This window comes from Pseudophryne corroboree, chromosome 1 (genome assembly GCF_028390025.1).
Source record: "Pseudophryne corroboree isolate aPseCor3 chromosome 1, aPseCor3.hap2, whole genome shotgun sequence".
Taxonomy (NCBI): Eukaryota; Metazoa; Chordata; class Amphibia; order Anura; family Myobatrachidae; genus Pseudophryne; species Pseudophryne corroboree.
Genome location: NC_086444.1, coordinates 360006581 through 360023758, shown reverse-complemented (window position 1 = coordinate 360023758; position 17178 = coordinate 360006581). Strand labels below are relative to the sequence as shown.

The window sequence follows — 17178 nt, the reverse complement described above, 5'->3', positions numbered from 1 at the left end:
TACCTAAGGTGTTGTCATCTTTCCACCTTAACCAAGAGATTGTGGTTCCGGCCTTTACTTCTCCTGGTTTATCCTCCAAAGAGCGGTGTTTGGATGTTGGACAGTGCTTGATAAGAGTATTTATGTGAACAGCTTTGCTTAGGAGATCTGATTCTCTTTGTTTTTTTTGGTTTTCATATACGTGGCTGGCCTGCTAATAAGCAAACCTTGGCTAGATTGATTAGAATGGTGATTGCACATGCTTTATGTACAGGCTGCTACCATCAAAGCCCATTCTACTCGGTCTGTTGGACCTTCTTGGGTGGCCAACCGTGGTGCGACCCTTGAACAATTGTGCAAGGCAGCTATGTGGTCCTCAGTGAACACGTTCATACGGTTCTATGCCTTTGATTCTTCCGCCTCCCAGGATGCCTCCTTTGGACGCCGGTTTCTTGTGCCTGCTACAGTGTGTCCCCTCCCATGTGTAACTGCTTTAGAACATCCCCGATGTTATCCCTTTGGAACCCCAGTGTACACCGCTGCAGAAAAGGAGATTTATGGTAAGAACTTACCTTTGTTAAATCTCTTTCTGCAAGGTACACTGGGTTCCACAGCGCGCCCACCCTGACACACTTAGCTTCTTTGGGTTTGTATGGCATTAGCCGCTGGTACCTTCTCCTGTCGTGAGAATGTAGTATATGTGGCTACTAACTGTTGTCGTCTCTCTTACCTGCTACTGCATTGCACTGGTTAACAAAACTGAGCTCCAGTGCCTGGAGGCAGTCACTCTTGTGGTTGGCCTCACTTAACCTTGCAGTCTACCGCAGACCGCAAAGTTCCCACCATTGGATATAATGGAGCGCCTCTGCGCTACATTGTATCTACAGTGCGCCGCCTGACTGACAGTTCAGGAGCGCACAGCCAATCAGGAGAGTGCCATGACGTGGCGCTCCCTGATTGGCTGAAGGGACCCTCTTTGACAGCAGTCACGGGGGGTCCCGCCAGTCGGGGAAAGGGGATCCATGTGTAAATATGGATCCCCTTTCAGTGCGTGGATCGGGTATTCCGTTTTTTTTTATTTTACCAACTCCTTGGATTATAACTTTTAAGAAGAGGACCGATCTACCCCGGATTCTTTGTAAGTATACTTTTATTTACAGGTACCCCTGGATTCTACTGGACATGGGGACTGACTGCTTCATGTCAACGTAGGTAAGTATGTATGTATGTATGTATGTAAGTAAGTGTGCATGTATGTTTAATAAAATGTTACTTTCACGGTGTGTGTTTTTGTTTTTATTTGGGTATGTTTTTGTAGCAGGACTACAGGTACCAGCGGGCCCGTTTCCCCCCGCATGCTGGTACTTGTGGTTCTCCAAGTACCAGCTTGCGGGGGAGGCTTGCTGGGACTTGTAGTTCTGCTACAAAAAAAACAATATTCTGTTTTTTTGTTTTTTTTTTTTACACAAAAGGCCATCAGCCTCCCATCCACCGCCCACGGATATGGGGGGGGGGGGGGGGGGCGGTACAGTCTCGGGCTTCACCCCTGGTCCTTGGGTGTGGCTGGAGGGGGGGGGGACCCCTTGATTTAAGGGGTCCCCACTCCTCAGGTCTGACTAGTTGGTGATTTAATGCCAGAGCTGCAGGGACCAATTTAAAAGTGTCCCCCGGCTGTGGCATTATCTCTCTGACTAGTGGAGCCCGGTGCTGGTGATAAAAATACGGGAGACCCCTACGTCTTTTGTCCCCCATATTTTTTGCACCAGGACCAGGCGCAGAGCCCGGTGCTGGTTGTTAAAATATTGGGGAACCCCTGTCAATTTTTTCCACGTATTTTTACAACTACGACCGGCTCAAAGAGCACGAGGCTGGTTATTCTTAAGAGGGGGGACCCCACGCAAATTTTTTTCCTGATTTTTTAACTCTTTCACACCCTTTCCCACTGATAAACATGCACGGATCTCACTGATCCGTGCATGTTTATCAGAACATGGTTAAAAAAAGCAGGTCTATTTGAAAACTGCTTTTTTTTAACGATTTGTTTTTGTTCACGGCAGTGTTTGGCTATAGCCGGCAGTGATTGTGAATTCGAATTTTTAGTAAATTACTGAGTTGTATAAAATAACAGGCGTATTTGACCAATGGTGTATTCATTCGTATTTTTCTCTTACGTCCTAGAGGATGCTGGGGACTCCGTAAGGACCATGGGATATAGACGGGCTCCGAAGGAGACATGGGCACTTTAAAGACTTTAGATGGGTGTGCACTGGCTCCTCCCTCTATGCCCCTCCTCCAGACCTCAGTTAGATCCTGTGCCCAGAGGAGACTGGATGCACTGCAGGGGAGCTCTACTGAGTTTCTCTGAAAATACTTTTTGTTAGGTTTTTTATTTTCAGGGAGCACTGCTGGCAACAGGCTCCCTGCATCGTGGGACTGAGGGGAGAGAAGCAGACCTACTTAACTGATAGGCTCTGCTTCTTAGGCTACTGGACACCATTAGCTCCAGAGGGTCGGAACACAGGTGTCGTCCTTGCTGTTCGTCCCAGAGCCGTGCCGCCGCCGTCCTCACAGAGCCGGAAGATAGAAGCCGGGTGAGTATAAGAAGAAAGAAGACTTCACAGGCGGCAGAAGACTTCAGATCTTCTCTGCGGTAACGCTGCGTGCCATTACTCCCACACATACACACACAGAAGGCACTGTACGGGTGCAGGGCGCCCTGGGCAGCAGTATTCACCTCAAGGGACACTGGCTAATATATTAGATACTGCAGAGGCAGTATATTGAAAAACCCCCGCCAGTATAAAGTATTTGAGCAGGCCCGAAGCCCGCTGTTGAGGGGGCGGAGCTTGATCCTCCAGCACTAACCAGCGCCATTTTTCTCCACAGCAAGCTGCAGAGAAGCTGCTCCCCGGACTCTCCCCTGCTAAGCAAGTACAGAGGGCAAAAAAGAGGGGGGGGGGGGGGGGGGGACATTTAATTGGCACAATGAGTGTATTATTTATTCTATAAAAGAGCGCTGTACAGTCTGGGATTTTATTCCAGTGTCCAGTGGCGCTGGGTGTGTGCTGGCATACTCTCTCTCTGTCTCTCCAGAGGGCCTTATTGGGGGCTGTCCCCATAATTGTATATCCCAGTGTGTGTGGGAGTGTCAGTACGTGTGTGTCGACATGTCTGAAGCGGAAGGCTCGTCTAAGGAGGAGGTAGTGTAGATGATTGTGGTGTCTCCGGCGACACCTGATTGGTTGGATATGTAGAATGTTTTAAATGCAAATGTGTCTTTATTACATAAAAGATTGGACGAAGCAGAGTCCAGAGAAAAAGCAGGGAGTCAATCCATGGCTTTGACTGTGTCACAAGGCTCTTCGGGCTCTTATAAACGTCCTCTGTCCCAGGTAGCAGACACTGATACCGACACGGATTCTGACTCCAGTGTCGACTACGATGATGCGAAGTTACACCCAAGGGTGGCCAAAAGTATTCATTATATGATTATTGCAATGAAAGATGTTTTGCATATCACAGAAACTGCAGATTTCCAAGAGAATTCTTATGGTATATCCTTTCCCCGCACAGGACAGGTTACGGTGGGAATCCTCGCCCAGGGTGGACAAGGCTTTGACGCGCTTGTCCAAAAAGGTGGCGCTACCGTCTCCAGACACGGCAGCCCTCAACGATCCTGCTGATCGCAGACAGGAGACTACCTTAAAATCAATTTATACACATATGGGTGCCTTGCTCAGACCGGCAGTAGTGTCGGCATGGGTATGTAGCGCAATAGCAGCATGGGCAGATATCTTGTCATCTGACATTGACACCCTAGATAAGGATAGCATTTTATTGACCTTGGGTCATATTAAAGACGCAGCTTTATATATGAGAGACGTTGGGCTGTTGGGTTCAAGAGCCAATGCCATGGCAATTTCTGCTAGGCGAGCCCTGTGGACCCGCCAATGGACGGGTGATGCCGATTCAAAGAGACATTTGGAAACTTTGCCTTACAAGGGTGAGGTTTTATTTGGGGAGGGCCTCGCGGACCTGGTTTCCACAGCTACCGCGGGTAAAGCTTCTTTTTTTGCCTTATGTTCCCCCACAGCAAAAGAAAACACCTCAATATCAGATGCAGTCCTTTCGGTCACATAAGTCCAGAAGAGGTTGGGGCTCTTCCTTCCTCGCCAGAGGTAAAGGGTAGAGGGAAAAGAATGCCTGCTACAGCTAGTTCTTAGGAACAGAAGTCCTCCCTGGCTTCTACAAAATCCACCGCATGACGCTGGGGCTCCACTGCGGGAGTCCGCGCCGGTGGGGGCACGTCTTCGGCTCTTCAGCCAGGTCTGGGTTCTGTCAGATTTGGATCCTTGGGCGATAGAAATTGTTTCCCAAGGCTACAAACTGGATTTCGAAGAAGTGCCTCCTCAACGATTTTTCAAGTCTGCTTTGCCAGCTTCTCCCCCAGAGAGGGAAATAGTTTTAGCTGCAATACTAAAGCTGTGTCGACAGCAGGTGATATTCAAGGTTCCCCTAATACAACAGGGAAAGGGTACTATTCAACCCTATTTGTGGTCCCGACACCGGATGGCTCGGTCAGACCAATTCTGAATCTAAAATCCCTAAACCTGTATCTAAAGAGGTTCCAATTCAAGATGGAATCTCTCCGGGTAGTGATCTCCAGCCTGGAAGGGGGGGATTTTATGGTATCACTAGACATAAAGGATGCATACCTTCATGTCCGCATTTATCCTCCTCATCAGGCGTACCTGAGATTCGCTGTACAGGACTGTCCTTACCAGTTTCAGACGTTGCCGTTTGGGCTGTCCGCGGCCCCGAGGATTTTCACCAAGGTAATGGCGAAAATGATGGTGCTCAAACGCAGGCAAGGAGTCACAATTATCCCATACTTGGAGGATCTCCTGATAAAAGCGAGATCGAGAGATCAGTTGCTGAAAAGCGTGTCACTCTCCCTGGGAGTGCTGCAGCAACACGGCTGGATCCTAAATCTGCCAAAGTCGCAGTTGATTCCAACGACTCGGCTATCATTTTTAGGCATGATCCTGGACACAGAAAAGAAGAGGGTTTTTCTACCAACGGAAAAAGCCCAGGAACTCCAGAGCATGGTCAGAGAACTGTTAAAGCCAAAAAGAGTGTCAGTTCATCAATGAACTCGAGTACTGGGAAAGATGGTGGTGGCCTACGAGGCCATCCCCTTTGGCAGGTTCCATGCGAGGACATTTCAGTGGGACCTTCTGGACAAGTAGTCGGGGTCCCATCTACAAATACATCAGAAAATAAGCCTGTCCCCCAGGGCCAGGGTGTCTCTCCTGTGGTGGCTGCAGAGTGCTCACCTTCTAGAGGGTCGCAGGTTCGGCATTCAAGACTAGGTTCTGGTAACCACGGACGCGAGCCTCCGAGGATGGGGAGCAGTCACACAAGGAAGACATTTTCAGGGACTGTGGTCAAGCCAGGAGACTTGTCTACACATCAACGTGCTGGAATTAAGGGCCATGTACAACGGCCTACGACAAGCGGAGACTCTTCTTTACGACCTACCTCTTCTGATTCAGTCGGACAAAGTCACAGCAGTGGCTCATGTAAACCGCCAAGGCGGGACAAGGAGCAGAGTGGCAATGGCGGAAGCCACCAGGATTCTTCGCTGGGCGGAAAATCACGTAAGCGCTCTGTCAGCAGTCTTCATTCCGGGAGTGGACAACTGGGAAGCAGACTTCCTCAGCAGACACGATCTCCATCCAGGAGAGTGGGGTCTTCATCAAGAAGTTTTTGCAGAGTTAACAAGTCGTTGGGGGCTTCCTCAAATAGACATGATGGCGTCACGCCTCAACAAGAAACTTCGGAGGTATTGTTCCTGGTCAAGGGACCCTCAGGCTGTAGCGGTAGACGCCCTGGTGACACCCTGGGTGTTTCCGTCGGTCTATGTATTCCCTCCTCTTCCACTCATCTCAAAAATACTGCGAATCATAAGACGAAAAAGAGTCCAGACAATACTAATTTTCCCGGATTGGCCTCGAAGGGCCTGGTATTCAGATCTTCAGGAAATGCTCACAGAAGATCCGTGGCCTCTTTCTCCCAGGGAGGACCTGTTGCAGCAGGGGCCCTGCGTGCTCCAAGACTTACCGCGGTTACGTTTGACGGCATGGCGGTTGAACACCAAATCCTAGCTAGGAAAGGTATTCCGGGGGAAGTCATCCCTACTCTGATAAAAGCTAGGAAGGAGGTGACGGTGAAACATTATCACCGTGTCTTGAGGAAATATGTATCTTGGTGTGAAGCCAAGAATGCTCCTACGGAAGATTTCCACCTAGGCCGTTTTTTCCACTTTCTGCAGACAGGAGTGGATATGGGCCTAAAGTTAGGCTCCATTAAGGTGCAGATTTCGGCCCAGTCGATATTCTTTCAGAAGGAATTGGCTTCTCTCCCAGATGTCCAGACTTTTGTAAAGGGAGTGCTGCACATCCAGCCTCCTTTTGTGCCCCCAGTGGCGCCATGGGACCTTAACGTGGTGTTACAGTTCCTTAAGTCACACTGGTTTGAACCTCTTCAAACAGTTGAATTAAAATTTCTCACTTGGAAAGTTGTCATGTTGTTAACCTTGGCATCTGCGAGGCGGGTGTCTGACTTGGCGGCTTTGTCTCACGAAAGCCTCTATCTGATTTTCCATGTTGATAGAGCAGAGTTGAGGACTCGTCCTCAATTTCTGCCTAAGGTGGTTTCATATGAACTAACTTATTGTGGTGCCTGTGGCTACGGGTGTCTTGGAAGATTCCAAGTCCCTTGATGTAGTCAGGGCCTTAAAAGTTTATGTAGCCAGGACGGCTCGGGTTAGGAAAACAGAGGCACTGTTTGTCCTGTATACAGCCAACAAGGTTGGCGCTCCTGCTTCTAAGCAGACTATTGCCTGCTGGATCTGTAACACGATTCAGCAGGCTCATTCTATGGCTGGATTGCCGTTACCAAAGGCCCATTCCATTAGGAAGATGGGCTCTTCTTGGGCGGCTGCCCGAGGTGTCTCGGCATTACAACTTTGCCGAGCAGCTACTTGGTCGGGTTCAAACACTTTGGCTAAATTCTATAAGTGTGATACCTTGGCTGATGAGGACCTCATGTTTGCTCAATCGGTGCTGCAGAGTCATCCGCACTCTCCCGCCCGGTCTGGAGCTTTGGTATAATCCCCATGGTCCTTACGGAGTCCCCCCCCCCAGAATCCTCTAGGACGTAAGAGAAAATAAGATTTTAAACCTACCGGTAAATCTTTTTCTCCTAGTCCGTAGAGGATGCTGGGCGCCCGTCCCAGTGCGGACTAAATTCTGCAAGGCTTGTATATAATTATTGCTTACATAAGGGTTATGTTACAGTTTTGAACAGTCTCTGGCTGATGCTGTTTTGTTTCATACTGTTAACTGGTTCGTATATTCCATTTTGTACGGTGTGGATGGTGTGGGCTGGTATGTATCTTGCCCTTAGATTAACAAAAATCCTTTCCTCGTACTGTCCGTCTCCTCTGGGCACAGTTCTTTAACTGAGGTCTGGAGGAGGGGCATAGAGGGAGGAGCCAGTGCACACCCATCTAAAGTCTTTAGAGTGCCCATGTCTCCTGCGGAGCCCGTTTATACGCCATGGTCCTTATGGAGTCCCCAGCATCCTCTACGGACTAGGAGAAAAAGATTAACCGGTAGGTTTAAAATCTTATTTTTTTTCTTTGCCTTCAAAAAAAAATACGAATGCCCTCATCACTGCCGAGATGACACTTTGAAGAAAATACACCAACTCGGTCAAAATCGTGACTTTAGTAAATATACCCCCAAGTTGGTAACTATTATTGGCCTGTGGAAATTGAATTCTGCGTGTCATCCCCTCAAAAAGGATTTATTTTCTATGTATATATTTCTTTTGTGAATATAGCTGGCAACCTCTGTATAGGTGCTGAAGTACCAACCTGGGATATAGGGATATTCACTGCCTAGGTACAGCAGAGGCATATAAAATAAAGGCATTTCAGTCAGTACCCCAAAGCTCCTGTCTCTCTTGATCTCATAGTAAAAACTGGAACTTGCTGGGTAAACTAAAACCCTTGGTGAAAGACTTTCTCTCTGTTATAATAAAAATTTAAACTCATAAATGTTCATAAGGGAATATTTCATAATTAAGAACTGGCAGCAACAATGTGTAAATCATTGTATATATTGTCACACTACTTTATCATCTTTGTGTTAAAAGGGAAACTCCATCTTGAGAGAATGTTATAGTGCTGCCACATTATTTCTGTAACAATTAGATTGTCAGCAAATAAGATCAGGTTTGTGCATATGATTCAGTTGTCTTTGTACAGCACATCTGACCAAGGGCAGACATTCTAATTGAATCTGCTTGAACAATAATGTTTCCTGAACATGGAAGTCTCCTGTTGTATAATATGTTTAGGAAAGTGCCAGTCAGCTGTGTGTTTTGTGGTAATGTGTGTGACTTGGATAGTAGACGTAACGGTTACTTGATCTTTTGACCCAATTAAATAAAACCATTAAATAATCTCATTCCTGCTATTGCTAGCTGTTAAACCACCACCATCATTAATCTGAATCCTAGAGTAACATACGTCCAAGTTAGAGTTTTCCTTTGGTAACACGGTCACTGTTTTGGTGCTATATGTATAGATACTTTTGTCATAATATTATTATTATTATTATTATTATTATTCATAGAAATCGTCCACTGTAAAGGGCCTTTTTATTAAAGGACCGAAAATGTACATATCACCTTAAGTTGCAGCTGTAAGGAACTGTTTGGGATTTTTTATCAATAGTCTGTGTTGGCAGGACAGCGACTACAATAAAAACCCGTCTTGGTAAATAGTAAAGTGATGGCATATGCTATAACTACTCAGTTCGGACGCCTTGTTGCCTGCTGTGCAAACGTTGGGCCATGCAAGCGTAAGATCCCTCTCCAGAAAAGAAAATGCAATATTGTAGCTTATAAGCTACAATTGCTAACACCATCTCAAGAGTTATTACAGAGACCTAAATTGTAGAAGTGTACCATCTGGATATTTTGCATGGATCTCTGAACCCACATGCAAAAGATATTTGGAAACATCTGGGAAAAACAGCCCCATCCAGCTTTGTAAATTAGAAGTTTATGGAGCCATGCAACATCTAGCAGCGCATACCCTGACCAACACCAGAAGATTATAAAAATAATGCTGCAAGTGCTGATTTTCTATCCTTGAAGACTATTTGGTTTTCCTGGTCCTTGGTTTATTCAGAGGGCTTGTTGGCTTCATGATGTGACTTATGGTTTCTAAAATGTATCCACTGTGTTCCTTAAAGTTGTTGTGTCCCCCCTTCACGTGACATAACAAATAGTTCTGTTTACTTAGTTTTTACAGGTGATGGATTGGTGCTGAGATGTCATGGATGCAGTGTATATGTGTTAAAACAATTTGAAAGGAACCTGTATTGTATTGTTATTTTCTAACTTTTCGGTTATACTCCCATTTCATGTAATAGATAAATGGTTATGAAATTTAAATGTCCCATAAAACACTATTTCTCTAACGTCCTAGTGGATGCTGGGGACTCGGTAAGGACCATAGGGAATAGACGGGCTCCGCAGGAGACATGGGCACTTTAAGAAAGAATTTAGATTCTGGTGTGCTCTGGCTCCTCCCTCTATGTCCCTCCTCCAGACCTCCGTTTGAATCTGTGCCCGGACGAGCTGGGTGCTGTTCAGTGAGCTCTCCTGAGCTTGCTGTAAGAAAGTCTTTTGTTAGGTTTTTTATTTTCAGGGAGCTCTGCTGGCAACAGACTCCCTGCATCGTGGGACAGAGAGGAGAGAAGCAGCCCTACTCTCTGAAGATAGGTCCTGCTTCTTAGGCTACTGGACACCATTAGCTCCAGAGGGATCGTACACAGGATCTCACCCTCGTCGTCCGATCCCAGAGCTGCGCCGCCGTCCCCCTCGCAGAGCCGGAAGACAGAAGCCGGGTGAGCATGAGAAGCAAGAAGACTTCGAAATCGGCGGCAGAAGGCTCCGCACTGCAGCTGTGCGCCATTGCTCCCACACACACCTCACATACTCCTGTCACTGTAAGGGCGCAGGGGGGCGCCCTGGGCAGCAATTGGGACCTCTTTGGCAAAAGTTTAGCATATATACAGTTAGGCACTGTGTATATGTATGAGCCCCCGCCAAAAATTTTACATTGAAGCGGGACAGAAGCCCGCCGCTGAGGGGGCGGGGCTTCTTCCTCAGCACTCACCAGCGCCATTTTTTTCTCCACAGCTCCGCTGAGAGGAAGCTCCCCAGGCTCTCCCCTGCAGATACACGGTAGAAGAGGGTAAAAAGAGAGGGGGGGGGGGGGGCACATAATTAGTAGAGATGAGCGGGTTCGGTTTTACTCGGTTTTACTCGGTTTTACTCGGTTCTCAGAACGGCATCTTATTGGCTCACGGATGTCACGTGTTTTGGATAGCCAATAAGATGCCGTTTTGAGAACCGAGTAAAACCGAGTAAAACCGAGTAAAACCGAACCTCGCTCATCTCTAATAATTAGGCGCAAAAATCAATATAAACCGGCTACTGGGTTAACATTAAGTTACTGTGTTATTCCTGGGTTTATAGCGCTGGGGTGTGTGCTGGCATACTCTCTCTCTGTCTCTCCAAAGGGCCTTGTGGGGGAACTGTCTTCAAAAAGGGCATTCCCTGTGTGTGTGTGGTGTCGGTACGCTTGTGTCGACATGTTTGACGAGGGATGCTATGTGGAAACAGAGCGGGAGCAAATGAATGTGGTGTCTCCGCCGATACCTGATTGGATGGATCTGTGGAAGGTTTTAAATGATAATGTTAATTCCTTGCATAAAAGGTTGGAAAAAGCTGAAGCCTTAGGACAGTCAGGATCTCAGCCCGTGCCTGATCCTATGTCGCAGAGGCTGTCAGGGTCTCAGAAGCGCCCACTATCCAAAATTGTTGACACAGATACCGACATGGAGCTTTAACACGCTTATCCAAGAGGGTAGCCCTGCCGTCACAGGATACGGCTACCCTCAAAGATGCTGCGGATAGAAAGCAAGAGGGTACCCTGAAGTCCAGTTATACACATTCATGTACCTTACTGAGGCCAGCGATCGCGTCGGCCTGGGTGTGTAGTGCTGTAGCAGCATGGACGGACACCCTGTCTGAGGAACTTGATACCTTAGACAAGGATACTATATTGATGATCCTGGGGCATATGAAAGACGCTGTCCTATATATGAGAGATGCTCAAAGAGACATTAGTCTACTGGGTTCTAGAATAAATGCTATGTCGATTTCTGCCGGAAGGGTCCTGTGGACTCGGCAATGGACAGGCGATGCCGACTCAAAAAGGCACATGGCGGTTTTACCTTACAAGGGTGAGGAATTGTTTGGGGAGGGTCTCTCGGACCTGGTCTCCACAGCTACTGCTGGAAAGTCAAATTTTTTGCCATATGTTTACTCACAACCTAAGAAAGCACCGTATTACCAAATGCAGTCCTTTCGATCACAGAAAAGCAAGAAAGTCCGAGGTGCGTCCTTTCTTGGCAGGGGCAGAGGAAAGAAGCTGCACAACACAGCTAGTTCCCAGGAACAGAAGTCCTCCCCGGCTTCCACAAAATCCACCGCATGACGCTGGGGCTCCACAGGCGGAGCTAGGCTCGGTGGGGGCGCGTCTCCAAAATTTCAGCCACAAGTGGGTTCACTCCCAGTTGGATCCCTGAGCAATAGATATTGTGTCTCAGGGATACAAGCTGGAATTCGAAGAGATGCCCCCTCACCGATACCTCAAATCGGCCCTGCCAGCTTCCCCCCTCGAGAGGGAAATAGTGTTAACTGCAATTCACAAATTGTATCTTCAACAGGTGGTGGTCAAGGTTCTCCTCCTTCAACAAGGAAGCGGTTATTATTCGACCATGTTTGTAGTACCGAAACCGGACGGTTCGGTCAGACCCATTTTAAATTTAAAATCCCTGAACATACACCTGAAAAGGTTCAAGATGGAATCGCTCAGAGCGGTCATCGCAAGCCTGGAAGGGGGGGATTTTATGGTGTCTCTGGACATAAAGGATGCATACCTTCATGTCCCCATTTATCCACCTCATCAGGCGTACCTCAGATTTGTGGTACAGGATTGTCATTACCAATTTCAGACGTTGCCGTTTGGCCTCTCCACGGCACCGAGAATATTTACCAAGGTAATGGCGGAAATGATGGTACTCTTGCGGAAGCAAGGGATCACAATTATCCCATACTTGGACGATCTCCTCATAAAAGCGAGGTCAAGAGAGCAGTTGCTGATTAGCGTAGCACGTTCTCTGGAAGTGTTACGGCAACACGGCTGGATTCTAAATATTCCAAAGTCGCAGTTGATTCCTACGACTCGTCTGCCTTTCCTGGGCATGATTCTGGACACAGACCAGAGAAGGGTTTATCTCCCGATAGAGAAGGCTCAGGAACTCATGACACTGGTCAGAAACCTATTAAAACCAAAACAGGTGTCAGTGCATCACTGCACTCGAGTCCTGGGAAAGATGGTGGCATCATACGAGGCCATTCCCTTCGGCAGGTTCCATGCGAGGACCTTTCAATGGGACTTACTGGACAAATGGTCCGGATCACATCTTCAGATGCATCGGTTAATCACCCTATCCCCCAGGGCTAGAGTGTGTCTCCTGTGGTGGCTGCAGAGTGCTCACCTTCTCGAGGGCCGCAGATTCGGAATTCAGGACTGGGTCCTGGTGACCACGGATGCAAGCCTCCGAGGGTGGGGGGCAGTCACACAGGAAAGAAATTTCCAAGGTCTGTGGTCAAGTCAGGAGACTTGCCTTCACATCAACATCCTGGAACTAAGGGCCATATACAACGCCCAACGTCAAGCGGAGACCCTGCTTCGCGACCAACCGGTTCTGATTCAGTCAGACAACATCACCGCTGTGGCTCATGTAAACCGACAAGGCGGCACAAGGAGCAGGGTGACGATGGTGGAAGCCACCAGAATTCTTCGCCGGGCGGAGAATCACGTAAGCGCACTGTCAGCAGTGTTCATCCCGGGAGTGGACAACTGGGAAGCGGACTTCCTCAGCAGGCACGACCTCCACCCGGGAGAGCGGGGACTTCATCAAGAAGTCTTCACGCAGATTGCAAGTCGATGAGAACTGCCACAGGTGGACATGATGGCATCCCGCCTCAACAAGAAACTACAGAGGTATTGCGCCAGGTCAAGAGACCCTCAGGCGATAGCTGTGGACGCACTGGTGACACCGTGGGTGTTCCAGTCGGTCTATGTATTTCCTCCTCTTCCTCTCATACCCAAGGTGCTGAGAATCATAAGAAACAGAGGAGTGAGAACAATACTCATTGTTCCAGATTGGCCAAGAAGGACTTGGTATCCAGATCTGCAAGAAATGCTCACAGAGGAACCGTGGCCTCTTCCTCTAAGACAGGACTTGTTGCAACAGGGGCCCTGTCTGTTCCAAGACTTACCGCGGCTGCGTTTGACGGCATGGCGGTTGAATGCCGGATCCTAGCAGAAAAAGGCATTCCGGATGAGGTCATTCCTATGCTGATAAAGGCTAGGAAGGACGTGACGGCTCAACATTATCACCGTATATGGCGAAAATATGTTGCTTGGTGTGAGGCCAGGAATGCCCCTACGGAGGAATTCCAGCTGGGCCGTTTCCTTCACTTCCTACAGTCGGAAGTGACTTTGGGCCTAAAATTGGGTTCCATTAAGGTCCAGATTTCGGCCCTATCCATTTTCTTTCAAAAAGAACTGGCTTCTCTACCTGAAGTTCAGATGTTTGTAAAGGGAGTGCTGCATATTCAGCCCCCTTTTGTGCCTCCAGTGGCACCTTGGGATCTTAACGTGGTGTTGAGTTTCCTGAAATCACGCTGGTTTGAACCACTCAAAACGGTGGAATTGAAATATCTCACGTGGAAGGTGGTCATGCTACTAGCCTTGGCTTCGGCTAGGCGTGTGTCAGAATTGGCGGCTTTGTCACATAAAAGCCCCGATCTGGTTTTCCATGCGGATAGAGCAGAATTGCGGACCCGCCCACAATTTCTGCCGAAAGTGGTTTCATCCTTAAATATAAACCAACCTATTGTGGTGCCTGTGGCTACTACTGACTTGGAGGATCCCGAGTTACTTGATGTGGTCAGGGCTTTGAAGGTTTATGTAGCCAGAACGGCTAGGGTCAGGAAAACAGAATCTTTGTTTATCCTGTATGCTTCCAACAAGCTTGGGGCGCCTGCTTCAAAGCAAACTATTGCTCGCTGGATCTGTAACACGATTAAGCAGGCTCATTCTGCGGCTGGATTGCCGCTGCCAAAATCAGTTAAGGCCCATTCCACTAGGAAGGTGGGCTCTTCTTGGGCGGCTGCCCGAGGGGTCTCGGCATTACAGCTGTGCCGAGCGGCTACTTGGTCAGGTTCAAACACTTTTGCAAAGTTCTATAAGTTTGATACCCTGGCTGAGTTGGACCTTGTGTTTGCTCAATCGGTGCTGCAGAGTCATCCGCACTCTCCCGCCCGTTTGGGAGCTTTGGTATAATCCCCATGGTCCTTACGGAGTCCCCAGCATCCACTAGGACGTTAGAGAAAATAAGATTTTACTTACCGGTAAATCTATTTCTCGTAGTCCGTAGTGGATGCTGGGCGCCCGTCCCAAGTGCGGACTTCTGCAATGCTTGTATATAGTTATTGCTGCAATAAGGGTTATGTTATAGTTGCATCAGGGTTGTACTGATGCTCTGTTGTTGTTGTTGTTGTTGTTGTTGTTGTTCATACTGTTGACTGGGTAAGTGTATCACAAGTTATACGGTGTGATTGGTGTGGCTGGTATGTATCTTGCCCTGGATTACCAAAATCCTTTCCTTGTACTGTCAGCTCTTCCGGGCACAGTTTCTCTAACTGAAGTCTGGAGGAGGGACATAGAGGGAGGAGCCAGAGCACACCAGAATCTTAATTCTTTCTTAAAGTGCCCATGTCTCCTGCGGAGCCCGTCTATTCCCCATGGTCCTTACGGAGTCCCCAGCATCCACTACGGACTACGAGAAATAGATTTACCGGTAAGTAAAATCTTATTTTTATTATTTACTTGTTCTCTGAATTTCCACACACATGCAAATGTTTTTCCAGATGCTGGTCAGACATGGGATAATATCTACCTAGAGTCTTTTCAGTTATGCTCTGTTCCCATTGTAATCTTCTTCTCCTCCTTTCTATTGCACAAGGATAATCCTCCATATGACAAAGGAGCATTTCGGATTGAAATCAACTTCCCTGCTGAATACCCATTCAAACCACCCAAGATAACATTTAAAACCAAAATCTATCACCCGAATATTGATGAGAAAGGCCAGGTATGCTTGCCAGTGATCAGCGCTGAAAACTGGAAACCAGCAACCAAAACTGACCAAGGTAAGATTGGCTGCCCTTGTGTGCCTGCATATGGTGCTTTGTAAAATACTTTAATTTGAACGTTAAGGGAGTATTAAATCAACCAGGATAGTGCATCAATGCTTCTATAAAATCTGCTATTTCAGAGCTGTGCATGGGAACCTTTTATTCTCAGACATCCAGGGGTGTATTTACTAAAGTGCGTTTTATAGAAGTGGAGAGGTTGCCCAAAGCATCCAATCAGATTCTACTTATCATTCTTTAGAAGATGAGCATAACTTTATAATTTCAGTTGTCCCGTTCCCCCGACACCCCCTCCCCCCCCAAAGTGCAAAAAATTAACCATTTGGGAACCAAAACGGGACTTTTTGCGGTCGTGCACATTAGTTTAGTCCAGTGGTTTCCAAGCTTTTTTGAATCACGGCGCCCCAAAGTATCAATGTTTTTCACGGCACCCCTAGGCCAAAAATTTCTTATTGAGAAATTTAGAAAGAAATATTAAATTAAGTAGATTGTGTTTATATGTCATCCTTAGGCTCAATTGTGTGGTGAGGGACAAGATTTGCTTCTGTTTCTCCCCATATTTTATGACTGACAGCTACTAGCACTAGTTTTGCCTATTACATTGACCATAAATAATTTGAATTGGTCCTGGACCACCAATCCAAGGCACCCCTGCAAGTGTCCTGAGACACCCCAGGGTGCTACGGCGCACCGTTTGGGAACAGCTGGTTTAGTCTGATTTTGCAGCTAAACTCAACTACTATGGACGAGATAATGGGAATCAACTGAATATCGCCTTGCAAACTCCCTTCACTTTAGACGGGATATCGGGTGCGATATAACTATTGAATATCGCCAATAGACTTTTATTAGTTGCTATGGGCAACATCTCCACTTCTTGAAACTCACACTTTAGCACATATATCCCCAGTCTGAGTTTAGTGCGTGTACTCTGTAACCAATGTGAGATTGTATCCTGTGTTGGGCTTGCTGCAGGAACCCAGTGTAACTGGGAAGTCCCTCCATTTTCGGAAGTGAGGAGGCTGTATCCAAGTAACTTTTTTATCTCTGCAAATCGCTGATAATCTATTGCTAACTAGCATTCCGTTTTATAAAAGAACTACTGATGCACTGATTGGGTTAGATCTCGCAGCAGGTTATGGTATAATAGGTGAACATGCACATATTCGACGTGGAAATGGTCAACACATGAAAACGTCGACATGAGTGTTTCATGTATTTTTGGTGTCAAATTTTAGCTTTCAGCATGTGGAACTCCAATTAGTGTACCGCGTCCCCTCTCATAGCTCTCGTCACTCGGCATGCTTCAGGCAAAGTGCTTGGCTCTGCTACTGCTGCACTGGTTATAATCCACGTGGATGGTAAAGTATAAAAAGTTTGAAATGACCATATGTATGTTGACTATTTGGTGTCAACCTATTGACTGTTGACCTTTTAACTGTCGATCTATCATCCAGATGACCTCGCAGCATACACCAGTCTCCCACCTTCAAAGAAAAACGTTAAAATAACATGTTTACAATGGTTCCCAAATGTTCCTTGCCCACCACCTCTTCCACTTTGTCCTATCACCACACTGATGCTAAATGGATTTTTTTTTCTTTCTGGTGTGATAACCTACTATCAAGGGGCTAACATTGCTACCTCACATCACTGAGGTCATGGGTTTGATTCCAACCGGGGTCTGTGTGGGCTTGTATGTAGTAATCCAGTTTCCTCATACAATATGTAAAATATACTGTAGATGGCTGATATGTAATG

The 17178-nt window shown here is 47.2% G+C and overlaps 1 protein-coding gene across 2 annotated transcripts in view; it reads left to right on the top strand.

The window, feature by feature from the left end:
• UBE2L3 (ubiquitin conjugating enzyme E2 L3) overlaps nucleotides 1-17178 on the top strand; it is a 67729-nt gene that overhangs the window by 48982 nt on the left and 1569 nt on the right. For both annotated transcript variants that reach the window (XM_063964789.1, XM_063964788.1), the window contains exon 3: nucleotides 15228-15414. In XM_063964789.1, the coding sequence (XP_063820859.1) occupies nucleotides 15228-15414 (187 nt within the window). The remainder of the gene's footprint in view (nucleotides 1-15227; nucleotides 15415-17178) is intronic.